At 29.8% G+C, this 19035-nt stretch overlaps 2 protein-coding genes across 2 annotated transcripts in view; both read right to left on the bottom strand.

The window, feature by feature from the left end:
* Positions 1 to 6204: 6204 nt before the first annotated feature.
* Smp_153640 (hypothetical protein) lies at positions 6205 to 10953 on the bottom strand (the record flags this gene model as incomplete). Its single annotated transcript, XM_018790849.1, has 3 exons — positions 6205 to 6300; positions 10063 to 10144; positions 10880 to 10953. The coding sequence occupies 3 exons, from the start codon at positions 10951 to 10953 to the stop codon at positions 6205 to 6207; spliced, it is 252 nt and encodes an 83-aa protein (XP_018645867.1).
* Positions 10954 to 12256: 1303 nt separating this feature from the next.
* The window catches only part of Smp_153650 (camp-specific 3,5-cyclic phosphodiesterase,putative), a gene marked incomplete at both ends in the record, with an annotated part of 28197 nt that continues 21418 nt past the window's right edge, over positions 12257 to 19035 (bottom strand). The window contains one exon of the mRNA XM_018790848.1: positions 12257 to 12373. Coding sequence (XP_018645866.1) covers positions 12257 to 12373 — 117 coding nt within the window. The remainder of the gene's footprint in view (positions 12374 to 19035) is intronic.

Raw genomic sequence — 19035 nt, 5'->3', positions numbered from 1 at the left:
AATGATGAATGACAATGAACACTACTGAGTAAATGAATCAACAGGATTTGAGAGACAAACATATATAGGAAATGAAATGAGTCATCAAACGATTTAGTCAACTAAGTTAATTGAAGTACTTAACGTACTTGAGCGTATACAGACTCAAGTACAGGTGAGGTACTATAGTACAAACAATTTATAAGACATTTAAATATTAAATTAGTCAAAAAAAAGTTTCTCTGTATCTTTTTGAAATAAAATCTAATCATAGTTGAGTATTGAAAACTGGTTTGATCACTTCACTTATTGACTTATTCATCCAATCAACATTGTATTGTGATTTGTCATGGCAACTTCTATTGTTTATTTCCATTTTTTAAAAATGGCACATTAATCTATTTTGTTTTCGTATATCATCTTATAAGATTTAATTGAACAAATTCAATGGATTATACAAACCATAAATACAAATGCTTTCGTTTAAATGATTTCAAACAATTGTTAATATGATCTTGTTTTAAAAAGTAAGTGAATGCTTATTTAAATTAGAAATGCATTTTATATTTAAGGCTTACATTAATTTCCCTTACTCATACATGTGTAAAAACTCACTGTCTTTTTATGTGAATGACCAATATGGGTGTAGATGAGAATAGAATATAATGCATGAATTCGTCATATAGGCGTTTCCCACACTAAAAATGTTTGAGTCATAATTCAGTGTACTAAGTTAATACAACACAACATTATTTACTCATACTATGAATAGTGTCTAGTAAAAGTATAATATACAAACGGGTTTGAGTTAATTAGTGGGAATTCAAATGATGCTTTATGTATTTTGTTCAAAATTTATAATGCAGTGATAGGTAACGTGTAGGTTCATATTGATCAAGTGAAAATTCACAATATTTGACTCTTAAAATGTTTACAATTGATAAAAAATATCTACTATACTACCAAAAAGTGAAGTTTAAATAGTTCTAGAGCTAATTACGTAGCATACCTGCTCCTAAGGCATAATGTATGTTAACATACTTGATGTCATTCATTACGTAATCAAGATTGTTTATTGAAGCCAGATAATATTCTTCCTTCTTTTTAGTTTTGTTTTAAATCTCAACCCTAAGTTTCTCAAGTTTGTAAACAGGAAGGCGACTGGTAATTGCATTAGAGCTAATGTCAGTTCGTATTGAAAACCCTGACCCTATTTTGTAAACCTAATTCAAAACTTCAGTTGAACTCATGATACCTAACCCTAACTTTTTTACATCATAACTGATGTCAGTTGGGGACGAAAACTCTATGAGGCTAGAAACCTCCCTTAAAACACTAATTCAACTCCTAATATGTACTTATGTATGTATGTATGTAAACTTGACCTGTTTCCTTTACTAAAACAGGTAATTTGAGATGAAAGGATTTATTATTTAAAGCAAAGCTGTCGTTTCACTGTTATTTCATTGCTTTTTACTGTTAATTACATTACAACTAGCAGGTGTCGTTCAAGTTTGTCAGAGAATAATATGGATTTTAAAAAATAATAATACATTTTAACAAACAAAGATGGATAGTGGCTAGCAGAGGAATCGTTATCCACTTAGCTATTGAGTCCTGATAGCCACTTGCTTGTGCAATGGAAATATTCAAACAAACAATACTCAGTGAATATTTTAACAAATTTTACTTTAATGAATATCAGAAAGAAAAAAATACTGAAAAAACAACACAAAATATCACACCTGAAAAATAGCAATGATAATCATGGTTAATTTATTGTGTTGAAATAAAAACTTGTACAAAGTGTGCATATAGTGAGTTGAAGTTATAATTTAGTAATTAGAAATTTTTTTCTGAAATAATTATTGAAAGATATTGTGATATGAGGGGAGTTAATGAGGTTATTGAGCTAAATTTTAATAGATTTGTTGGCTGAACTTGAATGTAACGACTGTAATTATCTGTTAATAAATTAACCATCATCAGCCGATTTAAGATTGAGATAATCCAATAATGATTATTCACTTATGTCTATCACATCAAATCGAATTATATGTGTTCACCTTCGTGCCTAACATAAATTCAGCTCTGCTTACACAGAGATCCATTACAAAAGTCGTGAGCAAATGGGTGAATGAAAAAGAGGGCACAGTTATAAAGGGGACACGTTATTACGGGGCGATCATCAAAAAGGTCTACGTTAGCAAAGGTGAACATCAAAAGGGAGAATATTATTTTCAATGGTATGAAATCTGTTCGATATACCCTCTGTTCCTATATCTGTGTAATAAATAAAAAACAAACGTAATTTTTAAAATGTTTGATGAAGAGTCTACTTTCAACAAATAATGTAATTTTTCGAACTTGTTGACAATTTGTTATTTGTTTATTACCTTAGTCATGCTATCTTGTACATCTAAATTGAACAGCTAGAGGATAATCTACCCAAAGGTGTGTTTGTATGTGTTAGATTGTTAGATCATTTCAGGTAACCGAAAATGTAACCGCAATAGACGTAATTACATTTAAATATTTGTAGTAAGAATATGATACATTTATGTATATATATAGGTTCAAAATGAAACAGTTGCTTACAAAGTCGAAAAGTTACATCCTTAGTTATATTTCTTACACTTCGTTGGAATGGGATCGGAATTCATGTAGTTCGATTTGGTGCACAGAACTTATAGTAGTGAATAACAAATTGTCAACAAGTTCGAAAAATTACATTATTTGTTGAAAGTAGACTCTTCATCAAACATTTTAAAAATTACGTTTGTTTTTTATTTATTACACAGATATAGGAACAGAGGGTATATCGAACAGATTTCATACCATTGAAAATAATATTCTCCCTTTTGATGTTCACCTTTATTAATTACACTTTTTTGATAGTCACCCTTATAAATATGTGTCCTTATGTAATGGCGCTCTTTTAACATTTGGCCCTTTCATAGACGCGCTTTTTCTCATGCCGTTATTAGTATGAATCCAAGATCAGGTATATCTTGTACTCCAATAGCAATTGTTATATTTTATTAGTTAATGTGATGTATTACTAGTCCACATTGTAAATAATATGGTTATTTAATGACGAAAGAAGAAAACATAACATATGCGAATGAAAAGAAGATGTATACTAACCATTTTGTATTCTCGCTAAAGTAAATTTTGTGCGATCCATTGTTGGTATAGGTTGTAATGACCATTGAAAACGTTCTCTATCACCCTGACAAAATAATTCACAACAAACACGTATTGCCCATTCTTTACATATTGGCCAAATTCGACAGGGATTACTTATATCTGAGCATTTTAAAGCCATCTATAAAATACATAAGAAAAGGCAATAAGAGGGTATATATATAGATATATGACCGTTGCTTAATCAATAATTAACTATATTCAATGTTTCTATGTCCATTTATCAGTAATTATTGTTCTTGTTTTAGTAATAATGAACAATGTTTACATTGAAGATTGGTCTGAAGATATTGTTTGTTTGCTGAAATATTAATTTATTTTATTCTCTTGAAAGGAATCAAAGAGGAGAGTATTTTAGTTGATAATTTAATTAATAACGATATCTTATTTATGATATTTAGCTTAAAATAAATGACAAATAAACAATTGAACATTAACAAAGATACGCTCATACAAATTAACTTTGTTTTAAAATTCTTCCAATTTATATATATTAAACAAAAATTAAGTTATTCAGTTCAGTCATAGATGATCTAAATGATAATTGAACTTATTTATCGTTTATTTTTTGTTTTTCTTGTTATTGTTGTTATTTTTGTTTCATAAATAAATAAAATTATTAGAACATTAGCTCATTCAATTATAATTTTGATTAATCTGGGCTACAAATCTTATTCATTATTTCAACCAGGTCTGTTGTGAGATAGTAACTCACCGACGATATTGGTGGATGGTTGCTTGATTTCGTGGATTGGTTGAAGTTATGCATTAACACCGTTGTAAGCCGGCTCAGTGGTCTAGGGGTTCAGCACTCGCGAGCGAGACTGATAGGTTCTGGGTTCGAATCTCTCGAGGGGGGATCGTGGATGCGCACTGCTGAGGAGTCCCACAATAGGACAAAACAGTCATCCAGTGCTTCCAAGTTTTCCATGGTGGTCTATCTTCAATTGATTCATGATTTCAACTACTAAAATATTTAATAATTGTCCATCAGTCAGTCAGCCACAATGTAGGACCAGACATATATATGTATCAGTCCAATTTTCCATAACTCATTAGCACAACAAGATGAAAGCAACATTTAAAGAAGTAGTCACTTCAATGGTAGTAATAATTATAAAGAATATTATAAAGATATTAATTATATTGGAATTATGAAAAGGAAAGTCAATAAAGAAAATTTTCTTTGCTTCTTTATCACCAAATTATCTTTCATTGCTCTTCAATGATACAACTGGTTTATTATGTTTTTTGATAGATAAATTTTATTTATAAAATTCATTAAGATTAAAATTAACTAGTTTAACCATTTCATAGACTGACCAACTATGAATTTCTAAATTGGGATTTATAACAAATATAATTCATATCCAATGTCTTTAAACTGTTTTGGAGGCTTTTGAATTAAATGAATTGCAGCTTCCTTACTGCTTGTAATGACTTTGAAAAATATGAAGGGAATCCTATAATTTAGATTCTAGAGCAGAAGGAGTTTTGTGGAGATTTCAGTATTTTCATAGTTGAAATCATGAGTCAGTTGAAGCTAGACCACCATGGAAAACCTGGAAGCACTGGACGGCCGTTTCGTCCTATTATGAGACTCCTCAGCAGTGCACATCCATGATCCCGCGCTCGCGAGATTCCAGGTTTTCCATGGTGGTCTAGCTTCAACTGACTCATGATTTCAACTATGAAAATTTAGATTCTGACAGATTATGAAACAATCATTAGTTTGTAATTAATATTGAGGTAAATATATGATTATTGACAATTAATAATTTAACTATTACATAATCACAACTTTTTGCTATTCAGTAATGCATTATAAAGTTGTGTATTAAACTATGGATTATATTGACTGCGTGTAGCATATGAACTAAAAGTATGACTTGGTTTCTTAAACAAAAGATGGTACCTATAAATGGAACTTTTTAATATATTAATTTAAATATAATTTGCGTATTTCAAGAGAGGCTGTAGCTTATTCGTACTTGTAATGATAAATTCAACAAATTAAAATGTGGGTACCTATTCTGTGAAATTAAAGAAATGTGTATTACATACAACTCGTTCTTAATTTTTTACGTTCTGAATGCTTTAAACCAAAATATAATTATTTTGGTATGTAAGAACAAGAAACTACTTTGTAGGACAACTGAAAAGGGATAAAAGAAGCACTAACTTCAACGTGTCAGGAGGTTCTTGGTCCCATTTAAACATTAAAATTAAAACACGAGGTTAAGCGAGGAGATCGCTTTTCAACGAATTTATTATCAAGTTGTACAATCGTATATATATGAAAATAGTTTGTTAAAGTACTAATTCCGTGAGGAAATGTAAACACTAATAACCAAGATTATAATAAGATGATTAAAATGAATAAAATGTTTTGGTTACAATAATTAAAGGTCATAGAGCCGTAAAAATAAATGAGGTGATATGATGAGTATTCATGAATAAAATAATGAGAACATAAGACATAAGTAAAGGGGTAATGCAGTAATAATAATAATAGAATGACAATAATAATATTAAGGCCATGGTAACGATAATGATAAGACGTACTTCTCTTGTACGCATAGTTCTGGTTTAAGCTCATGGATGGTAAGAGCTTCGGCTATTTTTAAGAGTTTGATACGGAGAAATCTAGGTAGATTTGAATGAATCATGTAAACAACCTTAAAATCAGACTGTGGATCCGTAGAATGATTACAGTCGATTAGGTGTTTAAGTATAGAACTCCTAACTGCTTTCCTTTCACCCTTGTAGAACCAAACTGGGATATGTTCTCGTAACCGAGTTGAAAGCGAACGCTGGCTACGACCGATGTACCTTGCTCCACCGAATTAGTACTTTAACAAAACATTTTCATATATATACGATTGTACAGCTTGATAATAAATTCGTTGAAAAGAGATCCCTTCGCTGAAATTCGTGTTTTTAATATAAATTTTAGAAATAATAAAATTTTCTTGAAAATTAATTGCTAACAATAAACAGAATCAATTAAATGAATAATTATTGTCTATTTTTTTGACATACTTGCATGATCAACAGCCGATCGGATATTGTAAATGGTAATGATGGATTAGCCATATGATAGTTTGTTAAATCCTGTGAAAATAAGTTAAACAAATTCGTATTCATGTATATAGTTAAATATTCATAAATACTGAAAACAGAATCATTTTGAAGGGAAAAAGGTTCATAGTATCAATCTATTTCTAAAAAGAGTAAAATATCTCTTCACTCAAACAGATAGAAATAGTATAGAAATAAGTAGTATCATCTAACTACCTTACTTATAAGTAGCAGTTGTTTTACTGAAAATTTTTATTTTTTTATTTAATTAGAAACTATCTGTTTTTCTATTATTTAGTTCAATTATGATTAGTTAGACAGTATCAAACTAACATTGTTCTCTCTTGTCTGGATTTATTAAAATACGGTATGCTATTCTGATTTCACCATCTCTAATCTAAGCTTGTTGTATAAACAAACTTTGTTTAAATACGGAAATAGACACACAATAATAATTATGTATCGTTGTCTCCAGTTTATTCGACCTTTAATGTGTATATTCTGATGAAAACGATATTATATGTACAAAAAATTAGAACACGAACTTTGCAACGTTTATAATAATTGAAATGATAGTTAGTTTCTTTAGTTATGTAAAGGGTTTCAATAATTGTCAAGTGATTTTCATCACAAAGTGCTATTAAAAACGGGTGTCATTTGTTTTAGCTTAATTCACTACTTCATAGAATTGTAAAGCTGTTATTTACATGGAATCGAAATCGTTGTTTAAGTCTCAACACCGCATAGATACAATGATTTCCACGTAACGAATAAATTGTTTTACCATTATTGATCACTGACTTCTTCTGGTTTATGAGTTATTTCCTAATCTAAGTGGTGAAATATATTAAACATTATTTACCTTGTTATTTGTTTTATACGTTTCCAGAAATTCATTAATATATATATATATATATAATGTTTGGTTTACACATATATATTATGCTTAAAATAAATCTCCAGCTCTATTATAATCTTAATTATTTACGCTTTACGATTCTTAAAATAGTTAAGGGTGTAAAATCCAGCAAACACGTTAACATCTCAATAATTTGCTATTGAAGCCTAAAATAAAATGTGGGACCCTAACATAGATATGTACATTATCAGTGAATAATCATTCATATTATCATTATACATAATATGAAAGATAATCCTTAGTGGGGTTCATGGATTTGTACTACTAAGCAGTCTCATACTAGTACGAAACAGACCTCCAGTGTTTCATATTTCTCAGTAATTGGTCAAATGAGGTTATTATATGATGTTGATTTCTTTTGACATAATATTGAATAATCACTTAAAAACAAATGAAAACTATAGTGCACCAACAAAGAAGGAAGTAGATGTAACAAAATAAGTGCAATGAGAACAAACGAAAAAAAAAACAACTTCACTTTCTTCTCCTTTTTTCTACTCTTCATCGTCTTTCTTTATCTCTGGTTTTATCTCTGATAAATTAGATCAAATCAATTCTATCGACATGACGATTATTTAATTTTTTCCACAATCTTATCGTTGACTCAGATTTTATAATTCAATATTGTAAGTTATCTATCATTTTAAATGTTTTATTCTCTATTCATTTACATATATACATCTATATTAGATTTTTCACAGTGATAGAAGTAGATGATATCGATCAAGAGAGGAATAATAATAATTGATAAACAGAAGAAATTATTATGATACGGCAAAAAGATTGATATTAAATCCTTAAATGAAATTGAAACTAAAGAAAACTATGTGACCTATATATTGAAAAAAAAAAAGAAATAATATCAAACTGTCTTAAACTAATGAATCGAAATGATGAATACATTATTCTATTGTGTTTTACAAATTCATAAAAATTTAAGAGATTACATAATTATTACTGATTACGTAAAACCAATAAACTCCATCTTGAATTTTTTAATCACTAAGATAAACAGATCAATATTCTTGTTTATTTTGATAATACATAATACAAGTTAGAAGTTTACTTCAACTAAGCTCATCAAAAGTAAATAACATTTAAACAAACTATAATTTTATTAACTTCTTAAGATACACAATACATGTTACTATATAATTTTAATCATTACGATTGGTGATGATCAACATATCTGATTATCAACTTTAAAGGTATTTAATAAGTTAAGATATTGAATGAATTCAATAATAGATATTCACATTATTAAGGTTTGACTAGCTTAAAATAAAAATGTCATTGGTATAAACAATTGAATTATAATTAAATGAAAGTATTTTAGATACAAGTAAATTATGAAAAGAAACAATAACAAAAAAGGGGAGAGATTCAGTGATGAAAACAAGACAAGCTTTCATTTGGACTTGTTTATTCATTTCCCACCCTTACCCCTCACCTATTCCATCATATCCCCCCAGCTTAACAACAAAAATTAAGATGATTTGTGATTTGTTTGAATGATATACTAACTAATATTGAACAATCAATTTATACATATATAATACTTGTCAAAATAGTTATCTAAAAATTAATATTAATTCAATAATTATTCTAATGAATATTATATTACTTTTTTAAGTAGTAATATTTTGACAAATAATTTATATATATATATATATATGACCTGATTATTTGAAATCTATATTTATATATAAAATAAATCAAACTCTTCTATACGATCAACTTTATCTTTATTTATAATTAACACTGATTAATTGAAATTGATAAATGAAAGAATAATTGCTAAAATTTCTCTTCATAAATATTATAATACCACATTTAACCATGTTGCCAATAAATCAATTTAAGAAATAATTCATAAATGAATGAATCAAAGAAGAGGTTTTACTCTCCTTTTATTTTTCAACTAATCAATAATCTATAGACTTTTAGTCTTTATGTAATTTACTATTTGAACCGTATCATTATATATATACATATCAAGATGAGAGATAAGAGCTAATCTGTAAGCAGAACAAGCTTAAAAATTTCCTGTACACAAAGACTATACATATTCCAATGCTAAGTTCGACATTAATTTATATCGATATAGGTTCTTACATTTTACAACAATACAATGAGAGAGTAAGATAACCAAATGAAAAACATACAAGGGAGATGTATGAACTAGACGTTTCTTGGTGGTCGATTATATATATATAATTATTGAGGGAATATTAAGAACAAAAAGTAAGACATTTAGTGTTAGTACATTAGTCAGTCACTAAGTAGTGACCAATACCGTATTGTCCACTTATTAGTACTAAACAAATTCTAAAGATTAAGCTGAATCATGATGGTTAGTTTGACCAACTCAACATTGTAGTGCAGATATTTAATGGCAAAACGCAAAAGCTGGTAGACGAAATAAAAAGAATCCAGGTTTTAAACAGTTTTTCATTTATCACTAAGTCACATATACAATCTTCATGGAACTGGTTCTCTGAAGGAGTTAGGAACCTTAAATATTCGGACTATAATTGACTACCTGCATGACTGATATATTTAATCTAACTGGTCATGGTGAATACACCTCTGATAACTCTATTACATAAGCTGTCTTTGAATTTCTGAGCTGTTGTCAGATCCTCGAAGAAAATATGAGTGCAAAAGTAGAGTCCAACAGAGGAAACATCTAGCAAATAAAAAAAGTAATTAGAAGTACTATCTAATTTTTGCCCTGATTTTTGATAGTTCAAGTCAGATTATTTGATTTATAGAAATTCAATAAAATTATGTAAACTAACATCAAACTGTTGATTTTTGGTGTTTGTTAAATAGACTAGGATAAGTTGGAGGATAAACGATATGATACAACTTACTTTGAATTGTTTTTGATATACTCCTTGATATGTAATGTCAGTAGCTGGAATTAATTTTAGAAAACAGTCACGCACGAATTCCCTATGAATAAGAAAAAAACAACAAAAGTAGCATTGAATATCTAACATTTACATTCCAGGGCAATAATCCAAGGTTTTGAAATAAAACAACTTGTGGTTTAAAATAAAACGAATTTCTTATTCACGAACAGTCTGTCAAGAAAACAAAACCCGCAAACTCTTCAAGAAAAATTAAGTCATAGGTATGTAAACTAAAAATAAGTTCAAGAGTACGATAAGATGAATAAGCTGTCTTCCTGATAGCTTCCAACTAAACTACATTCCTACATTCTTCAACAAAATATTATTTTCTTGATTTACAAATGACAAATTCTAACAGGGCTAAATATAGTTTGAAATGGTAATTGATGTTTTCCATGAAATAATACCATTTGTTTATTCCATAAACTTGAGTTCTTTTGAAAATAGATTTTCTGTTGTGACTGCTCTAGTCGACTGACAAAGCTCTTGAAATTATTTAGTTACTTAAATGTCCTCACATAATTTCTTTATTTATTTAAACACATAAATATTGGTACAAGGAAGCACCAGATATATATATGTACCACACAAAGCATTCGATTTGTGTGAGGGTTGAGATACTGCCCGGACACCCAAACCGAAACAGGAATTTCGAAGTTAGTAGATTTCAAATGTGAGAATGAATGGCCATCTAATTGAATCATTGTATCATTATTATTATAAAAGAATTAAGATTCTAAACTTTAAACAAAATATTCAACGAAATAGTTATAACTTGTCAGCTAATAAATAATTAAAGTAAAATGAATTTCGTAAAATGTAATGATTTCTTTCAGTACCGACTGTCATATCTGATTTTTTTCCATGGTTACTGCATTATTAAACACTTGAAAGTTTTATTCATTTCATAATAGTAAGGTAATAATATCTAATTAGATTAAAACAAAGTCTGAATGATATCAATGTCCAAGTTGATGTATGAAGTGGTTATTTAAACTATTAAATGTATAAGTTACTCCTGCCGATAAATTATAATTTAAGGTTTTACTTTTGGAGATTACACTCATAAAATTGGCTAAACTCAAATATTGCTTTAATGTATCACCTACTTAACCCCATTTAACACAAATCAATAGTTCTGACATAAAAACCGAGAAATATATTTTAGTGGTTAACACATGTATTATTTATTTATTATTTAAACACATAAATATTGGTACCAAAGGGCACCAGATACATATGCGCCACATAAATCTCATTTGATTTGTGTGAGGGCTGTGATACTGCCCAGGTGCCCAGACCGAAGCGGGTGGCTTTTTTTAAGGGGCCACATCCGGAGCCTTTGACCTAAAGGTCTAACCCACAAAGCAGTGTAGCATCATGAGGAGATGCAGTCTCATGGTAGTTGGTGACCGACGATTGACTCATACGCCATTTGTTTCCTGAGGATACTGGAGCACATGTGCACCATTTGTTTGGAATCAGGGTTTTCCAACTCCCCTAGGTGAACTTTCCGTGTCCACCAACCCGGGTAAAGTGCCGGACATTCGCTTTTCGTCCTCTCAATTTTGTAAACAACAGTAATGCCACGAGAAGGCTGTGAATAGGACTTCTGTAGCATAGGTTGTATACGCGTGGCCGTGCGAGAGCAATTCGAGAGGGAGAGCGGGTTCTCCCCACTCCCGGCCGTTTCATGGCATTTGGGGGCTAACACATGTAAATGTATATCATTCATGCTGATCAGTAGTGTAATCATTTAACTAGAATAAAAGTGCACAGGGCAAGCTGTGAATCACATGTGGAGAAATTAAAACACTTCACTTCTACCCGAAGTTTGTGCTGATGATGTCGTTCAGAAGGACGATGAAAGCTCCACGACCAAACCATCCAGCTCAGAGAACAAACCCACGTTAAAATGTTCTCTTTTTGCGATTAAACTGATCAGTGGTATGAAAGGAAATATTTACGTTAAAATTGTTCAGCCACTTTCATAGAAGTGCTGATGTACGTGGATCAATTCAATAAAGGATATGATATAAGAAATTATAACAAAACTAGCAGTTAAAAACGAATGTCATAAACTCATGATTAAATATGACCAAAAAAAAGAATAACAATATAAATTATTATTACGACTTAAACATGAACACAATTATATAACAAGACAAACAACTAACCATTCATGTAATTCTAATGCATTAGACAATCCATTTTCTTGAAGAATGCATAATCCAAATTTTGCATGATGTTTTTCCAATACAGAAACAGACTAAATGTTTGAATAATAATAATTATTATAAAACGATAAATATATATAGAGAAAGAAGTTTAAAGCAAACACACGAAAATGTAATATGTTATTACTGATAACAGTGGGATATAATTTGATAATAAAAAAAAAAGAGAAAATACATTGAAATAAATCAATAAAAAAGATGAGTTACATGGTTAACATGATTACTTAGTATCTTGAGGTATTTTTTTTCTTTATATAAAAAGACAATAATCGAACAGAAACTCGACTACTTCCTATCGCCAATGCATACATTTTTCATACCCAACATTATACACACACAAATAAATGCGATGATATCTGATATAGAATCAACTTAACTAAAAATAACATGACATTAATGTATTCAGACCTATAATGATTTTGATTATACTGAGAATATTCTGTTTAGATTCATTTATACTATTTAAACTTGTGTTAATTTATTTTGGTTAGTTACTTACTGACTCTGAAGAAGTGACTCACATTCAGTCACGAAACATCAGAAATACAATTTTATAGACGGAATATCACAAAGTATATAATTAATATGACCAGAAATTAGTTATAGGTATCATTACCAAGTTTTGATTTAATAATTTTGAATCAATTGAGCATTGGGTAGATTGTTATAAATAGATTAATATATTTGTAATATCCCAATGAGTAGAAAAATTAGATGTTCTGACGTTTCGTGATTCAATGTAAGCCACTTCTCCGGGTGCTCAAACTGAAGCAGGTGATTTTCTTAGGGGGCCACACCCCGAACCTTTGACCTAAAGGTCTAACCCACAAGGCAAAGGAGCATCGTGAGAAAATGCAGTCTCATAGTAGCCCGTGACCGCGATTGATTCATACGCCATTTGTTCCCTCAGGATATTGGAGCCCATGTGCACCATTGGTTAGGAATCAGGGTTTTCCAACTCCCCTAGGTGAACTTTATTCTCTGAAGAAGTGGCTTACACTGAGTCACGAAACGTCAGAAAATCTAATTTTTCTACTCATTGGGATATTACAAATATGTTGATTTATCTATAGAAATTAGTTATGTTACTTTCTTGGTGGTTGCTACTTTGTTAATTTTATGAGTTACAGAATAAATAAGTGATTTATTAACTATTAATTCAGAGTGTGGATTTTTTTCTTTAATTAATAGTGAATAACAAATTGAAATAAAACTAACAATCTTGAATATTTAAAAGAATTGTGAGATCTGGTTAATTTGTGGGTAGTATTCGCCATGGATTGAGTTGATCTAGGGTTCTATCGAAAATCAGGGAGAACTGAACAATTGTTTACTCTTAGTATGGTCACTGTTTCTCGCGGTATCATGTGAAAGCACTATTGAAGAGTTTCTTACTGGGAAGAAATAGATCTGACGCCCTCTAGTTCCATTGATACTCCACATGCGATCAGTCAGTTATAAATGCTGATTTACAAAAATCCCAGTTGTTATTTCAATGTCCATGTCAATATAGTTACTGCATTTTGAACAATAAATTTATGGAACACATGGAAGGCAAAAAAGGCTTTATGAGTTACTACGTTAGTCCATTATCATTAAATAAACAGACGGTGTTCAGGCACGATTTATTTTTGGATCAAAACTTAGGATTCTTATATGTCGTGTGGTAAGCAAAATGTCATTTGGTTAATAAGCCGAAATTCGGTAGTTATTGTTCTTTTAATTTCAGTCAATTTGTGATCACATATATTTTAAAGGTAGATTGTATTTACAAAGCTAACAAACAATACAGAAGACTAATTAAAACCAAACAGCTCTGACCAGGTGTTTCATTTCGGTTTATGGAACTCTAGTTGAGTAAACTGACTGATTATTGAATGGTAACTAATTCCACGTTTGTTTTTGCATTGATTGAATTCTCTCAATAGAATTTCAACGCTGTCACCAGTCAAAATGACTTGGTATTGTATGTGCTATCAGCATGATGACTTCCGATCTCACGGAAGCATATATTCCCTTAAGACCACAGTTATAGTTTAGTGATGATACCCAAATAGCATTTAACCCAAATCCGTGGATTTCGACTAGCAACGATCGCCTTACATCAAAACTCGAGATAATATTAATGAATGATGAATGCCACACTCTAATCGGGTGAAAACCTCCATTTATCGAATCTAAAATTGAATTTTATTCACCCAGTAATTTCTAATCTATTTAAGTATAAAAAAGAAATGATAAACAATCCATAGGAAATAAGTTTTCTTTAGTGATATAAGTGACAAATTAACTTTTGTGTATGAACCGATCAATTTGAATTTCCTATTGTATTCCGATTTTTTCGTCCCCTTATCAATCAATTTGAGATTTTTAACAAAAATAAAAGACATCTAAGTATAAGATGATGATTAACTTGTAGTATACAAGATAGGTCAGTATTCAGAGGTTGACAATTTACGAAAGAAAAACATTTAAAGAGAAAAGGATGACTAGCGGGATAAATAATTTGTCCTAATTTACATCCTGTTATATATATATATATATACATATATATACGCAGAGGGAGAGAGAGGATTATCATAAGAATGGTGAGTTGTTTACTTATGCGTTAACAATCTTCGTCTATTTAATCTATATTTGACGTATACACACGAGAGTTATAATCAATACAGTTACCTTACTGAATAATTTATTTCAATCACATAATATTTAAAGAATATCAAAATAAATCAAATCCTAATAACACTATAAATAAAACAACAATTTATTAAAAATCAAGTCGAGATAAAAGAATGTCATTACTTACTTAATGACAAGTAGAATGCTAGTCGTTTGCAGATTAAAAATATCATTACACATAATGCTGTGATTAAAGCCTATCGAATTATATCAATCATTTGTAATATGGTCACTGATTTTAGTCACTTAATATTTGGTAGACTATATCTGAGCTCTAGACGCATCTTCAGTTATTCAGCTGATCCATAAGATTGGATAGCGATCAAGGACCAGACGAATACTATCTAGGTTAATACTTAGGGATGAATCAATGTAGATATGTCATAGTTGTAGGTGGTCAATTATGGCTCGAATAACTCAGTGATAACATCTATGACTGTGATCCTGAGTGATACCTGTTATAATCCCACGAGGAGTACCCGTTACACCAATGATGTATATATCCCATGCTTAATAATGATGACTAGAACAAAACTTAGGTTCAGGGTTTAATGATGATTGACTCCAGCCATACAACATCCGAATGTGTTGTGCACAATATATGACTAATGATTTACATAGCAAATGGTCGATAAAATTTGATCTCAACTAAGGACTGAACAAATTAATAACCGATCTAAAAGTCAAGAAAAACTTTTACGGAGACATTCATACAAACAATTTATAAGCAGTAGATTAAACATGTGATAAATAACAAGCCATTTATAATACAGAAAAAATACATTAAAACAAACCAGAGAAATAAGAAGTGTATTTTTTGTTATATTCCAAGGAGTAGAAACATTGTATTTCTGACGTTTCGTGACTTAATATAGGCCGCTTCTACAGAGGAAATAAATTAACACAAGTTCCTTCGTATTATTTAAACCTGTGGTAATGGAATTCGATTATTTATTTACTCTGAACAAGTAGCTTACATTAAATCGCGAAGCGTCAGAAATACAATTTTTCTACTCATTGGGAAGTAATAAGAAAACATATTTACCATTAACTTTCTACTCAATACTTAATTTATTTGAAACCTTGACATTGATACTTATAAACTATAAAAATATCATGATGCAACATAATATTAATTTTCTAAATTACAAAACACCATAACTAATCCATTTGTAATCATTGATTGAATGAACAAAAAATTAATTATTTTAGACTGAATAATTTTAAGATTCTAAGGGTATAAAATTCTTTTTCTACGTTGTTGTATATACATATAGACTAAAAGGCAAGGTTGGGTAAAACAAGGACCGCATTCCTACAGTTGAATAACATATGGAACTCAAAACAATTGTCAACCAATATCAAAGTCAAAATCTTCATTACGAACATCAAAACAGTTCTACTGTATGGAGCTGAAACTTGGTAAACCAATACAACCATCCTTAAAACGGTACAAGTATTTATAAACGATTGTCTACACAAGATACTCAATGTACGTTGGTTGGATACTATCATCAAAAGCCTACTATGGGAGAGAACCAACTAGCTTCCATCTGAGGAGGAAATTAGGAAAAGACGTTGGAAGTGGACGAGACATGAATTATGGAAATCATCAGACAACATCACAAGGCAAGTGCCAACTTGGATACCTGAAGGAAAACGGAAAAGTGAAAGACCAGAGAACACACTACATCGGGAATCGGAAGCAGATATGAAAAGTGATGAATAGCAACTGCAAAGAACTGGAAAAAATCGTTCAAGATAGAGTTGAATGGAGAATTCTGGTGGGTGGTCTATGCTCTTCCGAGAAAGATAACAGACATAAGTAAGTATAAATAAGCAGTACCATAAGAGAGAAAAAAATTCAACTCAAAACATCACATGATATAGGAAAGATAAGAATACAACACGTAACTGTATTGAAACCAAATACTAATTAAAAACAATCAATTTTTCATTTATAATCGAAACTGAATAAACATTCCAATTAGACAAATATTTCTTAAACTGAAGTCATCATTTTGAAAAAAAATGTCTGATCTAGGCACACTTAATCTAGATCCTATCATTATCATTATTATCATCCAAAAAAAAAAAAATAAAAACAAAAAGTAGAAAAAAATCATATGACAAAAAGTAGTATAAATTAAAACAAACTGATTGAAATGGAACATATGTTTTTTGTCGTTGTCGTTGTTGTTGTTGTTGTCATGTAGTGTCCGAAAAAAAATAGATATATATTCTAAGTTATGTCATAAATGAAATTGTAAAATGATAAAGGGTTTCCTTCAAAATATTATTAAATTATTATCTCGTTTCTTTTAATATTATTAAAATATTTTTTGAATCTAACAAAACATTAATCAAACATACAAATTTCTCAGGATGACGATGATGTGGCGATGGTGGTGGTAGTGGTGATGATGGTGATGGTAGTAAATAACTTTTAAACTAGTTCATTATTATAAGTTATTAACTATAGATCATTTACAAGTAACTAACTGGTTCATCTAGGATATGACGTTTAATTTTGATGAATAATAATTCATATTAAAATATTTCTTTTTAAAAATAAATAAATAATCTCATTTACTAACTTATCTCACACAACCAAAATACATTTGTATATTCATAAAGGAAGAAGTTAAAAACAACTAAATTGAATAATATTTTTTGTTTTTATATTTTTTATGTATACGTCTAAGTCTGGAATAAGTGAATGGATAGGTGAATGTTGTCTAGTAAATAACAAACTACATAATTAAATGAAAACATTTTATTGGAAACTTCCTGGTATGAAGATTTCAAATCTTTTGTAAGACACCTTATAAGGATATCAAGACTTTATTTATGTTAGCATTGTATCATACACAACCATCATGAATAGTTGTAAAGTTCCGTATCTTCTTAACTTCATTACATTAAAGTCATGCCACAATTTGACAACTTTTTAGTCTGATACATCTTTACATCGTGCTTTGACTCATCTACCTTACTCAGTACACACTAAACAAAATAATTAAGGACTGATCGTTCTAAGCTTTAGTTTAAGAGTATCAGAATCAAGAAAAAAGAAGACTAATATACTAAAATTTCCAGTTTAGAATTAAATTTTAGGAATATTAATTTTTATTTGTTGATGATTTTGTGAAATTAAATTAAAAACAATTCATCACTTAAATAGTATAATTCAATTGGACCTCAGTATTGTTTCAACAACTGCGCATGTGAGATGTAATGAATTAAAGTATTTCAACAGACATTTATTGTATTAACTCACTACTGAGAGCAATAAGAGAAGACATAAATGTAGAAGAAGGTACCATACTTAATTACATGGATTTTTGCTATAAATGGTATTTTCGCCGCCTACTTGAATGTATGGACTACCTATTCCTCTCATCTAGACATTCCAACAAGTTATCTGTTTTTGTTTGTTTTGATACATTATTATGTCGATTAATCTCCTAACTTATCCAGGCGGGTTTATGGAAGTTTACGACCTTTCACTGTACAAGTTACAAAAATTTACAGGCAGAGACATCATGATGGCTGGCGATATGAATTGAAAAGGATGAACATTCTTTAGCTACTAAAATCTGAGTGGCGATCACTCAATATTTATCGTCGGGATCAATCAAGGAATAAGAAAAGGATGTTTGCCGAAATACTATGTGCTGAGATGACGTATTCATCTATATGATTAATTTTCTCTTAATATTACTTGGCTTCACGAATTAAAGTAATCAGAGTGAGTTTAGAAATGGTAATGTTTGAAATGTAAGTGCTTTGCCTATTAATCCATTGTTTATATGAAAGGGGAAAAGAATAACAAACCCCATATATATATATATATATATATATATAGAGAGAGAGAGAGAGAGAGAGAGAGGTTCGAATTATAACTGTTTCTATTCTATCACTGTTCAACGTTTCTTCACACTGAACCAATGTGAAAATGAATTAATAGTCAGAGTGAGATAGAATGAAACAGAGTAAGAAATAGAGATTGACA

The sequence above is a fragment of the Schistosoma mansoni genome, assembly GCF_000237925.1.
Source record: "Schistosoma mansoni, WGS project CABG00000000 data, supercontig 0013, strain Puerto Rico, whole genome shotgun sequence".
Lineage (NCBI taxonomy): Eukaryota > Metazoa > Platyhelminthes > Trematoda > Strigeidida > Schistosomatidae > Schistosoma > Schistosoma mansoni.
The sequence above is the reverse complement of the archived record's forward strand: the minus strand, read 5'-3'. Positions and strand labels throughout refer to the sequence as shown.